This window comes from Camelina sativa, chromosome 2 (genome assembly GCF_000633955.1).
Source record: "Camelina sativa cultivar DH55 chromosome 2, Cs, whole genome shotgun sequence".
In the NCBI taxonomy this organism is placed as follows: Eukaryota; Viridiplantae; Streptophyta; class Magnoliopsida; order Brassicales; family Brassicaceae; genus Camelina; species Camelina sativa.
The window spans coordinates 13,779,033-13,781,581 of NC_025686.1; the positions used below are offsets into that span (position 1 = coordinate 13,779,033).

The 2,549-nt window shown below is 42.4% G+C and overlaps 1 protein-coding gene across 1 annotated transcript in view; it reads left to right on the top strand.

Moving 5' to 3' along the window:
- LOC104724192 (E3 ubiquitin-protein ligase UPL1-like) overlaps positions 1–2,549 on the top strand; it is a 23,460-nt gene that overhangs the window by 7,312 nt on the left and 13,599 nt on the right. The window contains exon 6 of the mRNA XM_019235118.1: positions 41–2,540. Within this exon, the coding sequence (XP_019090663.1) occupies positions 41–2,540 (2,500 nt within the window). The remainder of the gene's footprint in view (positions 1–40; positions 2,541–2,549) is intronic.

Below are 2,549 nucleotides of genomic sequence, written 5' to 3' on the forward strand. Positions count from 1 at the left end.
GACTTGGAAAATAATCAGAGTGAAGCAGATTATCGGATTGGTTCTACTGTTTATTTTGAGTTGCGTGGACATGCCCAGAGTATAGATGATGGTAGAAGTGCTAGTTCTAGTTCAAGGGTGATACACATTCCTGATTTACACATGAGAAAAGAGGAAGATCTAGCGATAATGAAGCAGTGTATAGAGCTTCACAATGTTCCTCCGGAGCTCAGATTCTCTTTACTGACCCGGATTAGATATGCTCATGCTTTTCGTTCTTCCAGAATATGCCGGTTGTATAGCAGGATCTGCCTACTTGCGTTTATTGTTCTTGTTCAGTCAAGTGATGCTCAAGACGAACTTGCATCCTTCTTTGCAAATGAACCAGAGTATACGAATGAATTAATCAGAATTGTCAGATCTGAAGAACCAATCCCCGGAACCATCAGGACTCTTGCCATGCTTGCATTGGGCGCGCAATTGGCTGTTTACTCTGCCTCTCATGATCGGGCCAGGATTCTAAGTGGATCTAGCATCAGTTTTGCTGTAGGCAACAGAATGATTCTGCTTAATGTGCTTCAGAAAGCTGTTCTATCTTTGAAGATCTCGAGTGATCCATCATCTATTGCTTTTGTTGAGGCTCTACTCCAGTTTTATTTGCTCCACATTGTTTCATCATCTTCATCTGGAAGCACTATAAGGGGGTCAGGAATGGTTCCCACGTTTCTCCCTCTCTTGGAGTATGCTGATCCAAGCCACATGCATCTTGTATATTTGGCTGTTAAAGCACTACAAAAGCTCATGGATTATAGTAGTTCAGCCGTACCTCTACTCAGGGATCTTGGGGGAGTAGAGCTTTTGTCTCAGAGGTTAGAGGTAGAGGTACATCACATCCTTGGGTTGCATGTAGAGAACAACAGTGACATGGTAGTAGGTGAATCCTTGAAAATAAACGGTGATCAGTTGTTATCCCGGAAGAGACTCATCAAGGTTCTTCTGAAGTCTCTTGGTTCTGCTACGTATACTCCTGGAAATGCTAATAGGTCTCAAAGTTCTCATGAGAGTACTTTGCCTGCCACTCTGTCGTTAATATACAGGAATGCAGATAAATTTGGCGGTGATATTTACTACTCAGCTGTCACAGTGATGAGTGATATAATTCACAAAGACCCAACATCTCTTACTTCCCTATTTGAAATGGGTCTCCCTGAAGCTTTTTTGTCTTCAGTTGTATCAGGTATACTTCCTTCGTCAAAGGCTCTTGCATGCATTCCAAATGGCTTGGGTGCTATATGTCTCAATAGCAAAGGACTGGAGACAGTTAAAGAAACATCGGCATTGCGCTTCCTTGTTGATGTATTTACCAGCAAGAAGTATGTTTTAGCTATGAATGAGGCCATTGTTCCGTTTACAAATGCTGTGGAAGAGCTTTTGCGACATGTTACATCGCTAAGAGCCACCGGTGTTGAAATCATTATTGAAATTGTGGATAAAATTGCATGCTTTGGAGAGACTGGTTCTTCATCGTCCTCTGTAAATCTGACTGAAAGTACTGCGATGGAAATGGATTCAGATGTGAAGGAAACATCTGGTGTCAGTCATGAGCAGTTCATTCAACTCTGCATCTTTCATCTGATAATTCTGCTACATAGAACAATGGAGAATTCTGAGACATCTCGTCTCTTCGTGGAGAAGTCGGGCATCGAGGCTTTACTCAAGCTTCTTTTACGACCTAGCATTGCTCAATCCTCTGAAGGGATATCTATTGCCTTGCATAGCACCATTGTTTTCAAGGGTTTTACGCAACATCACTCTTCTTCTCTTGCTCGTGCCTTTTGCTCTTCTCTTCGCGATCAATTGAAGAAAGCTTTAGAAGGACTGCAAGATCTTTCAGGGACGTTCTTACTGGATCGAAAACTTTCTCCAAGTTCAGGAATTTTTGCCTCTCTTTTTCTTGTGGAATTTCTTCTGTTTCTAGCTGCATCAAAGGATAACCGTTGGGTGAGTGCATTGCTTTTGGAGTTTGCTAATGGAAGCAAGGATGTTCTGGAAAACATTGGGCACTTGCACCGTGAAATTCTGTGGCAATTGGCGTTTCATGAGGGTGCCACACTGGAAAGTCAAAACGAGAAGACTGGTTCGTCTCCTGAGTCAGAGCAAGCAGAATTGGTTGTAACTGCGACAGAAGGCCAAAGGTTTAATTCTTTTAGACAGTTCCTTGATCCATCTTTTAGAAGGAGGACGGCAGGATGGAGTGCAGAATCTCAATTCTTTGATTTAATAAATCTTTACCGTGATCTTGGGCGTGCATCAACCGGTTTTCAACCAAGACCTGTTACTGATGGTCCCTCTAGTTCATCAGACGTTTCTGGCAATAGAGAACATGAAAAAGATGGATCCTATTATACATCTTGCTGTGACATGGTGAGATCACTGTCCTTCCACATCACTTACATATTCCAAGAGTTAGGGAAGGCAATGCTGCTCCCATCTCGTAGGAGAGAAGATACAATCAATGTTTCTCCGTCATCTAAGTTAGTTGCGTCAACTTTTGCTTCAATCTCCCTGGA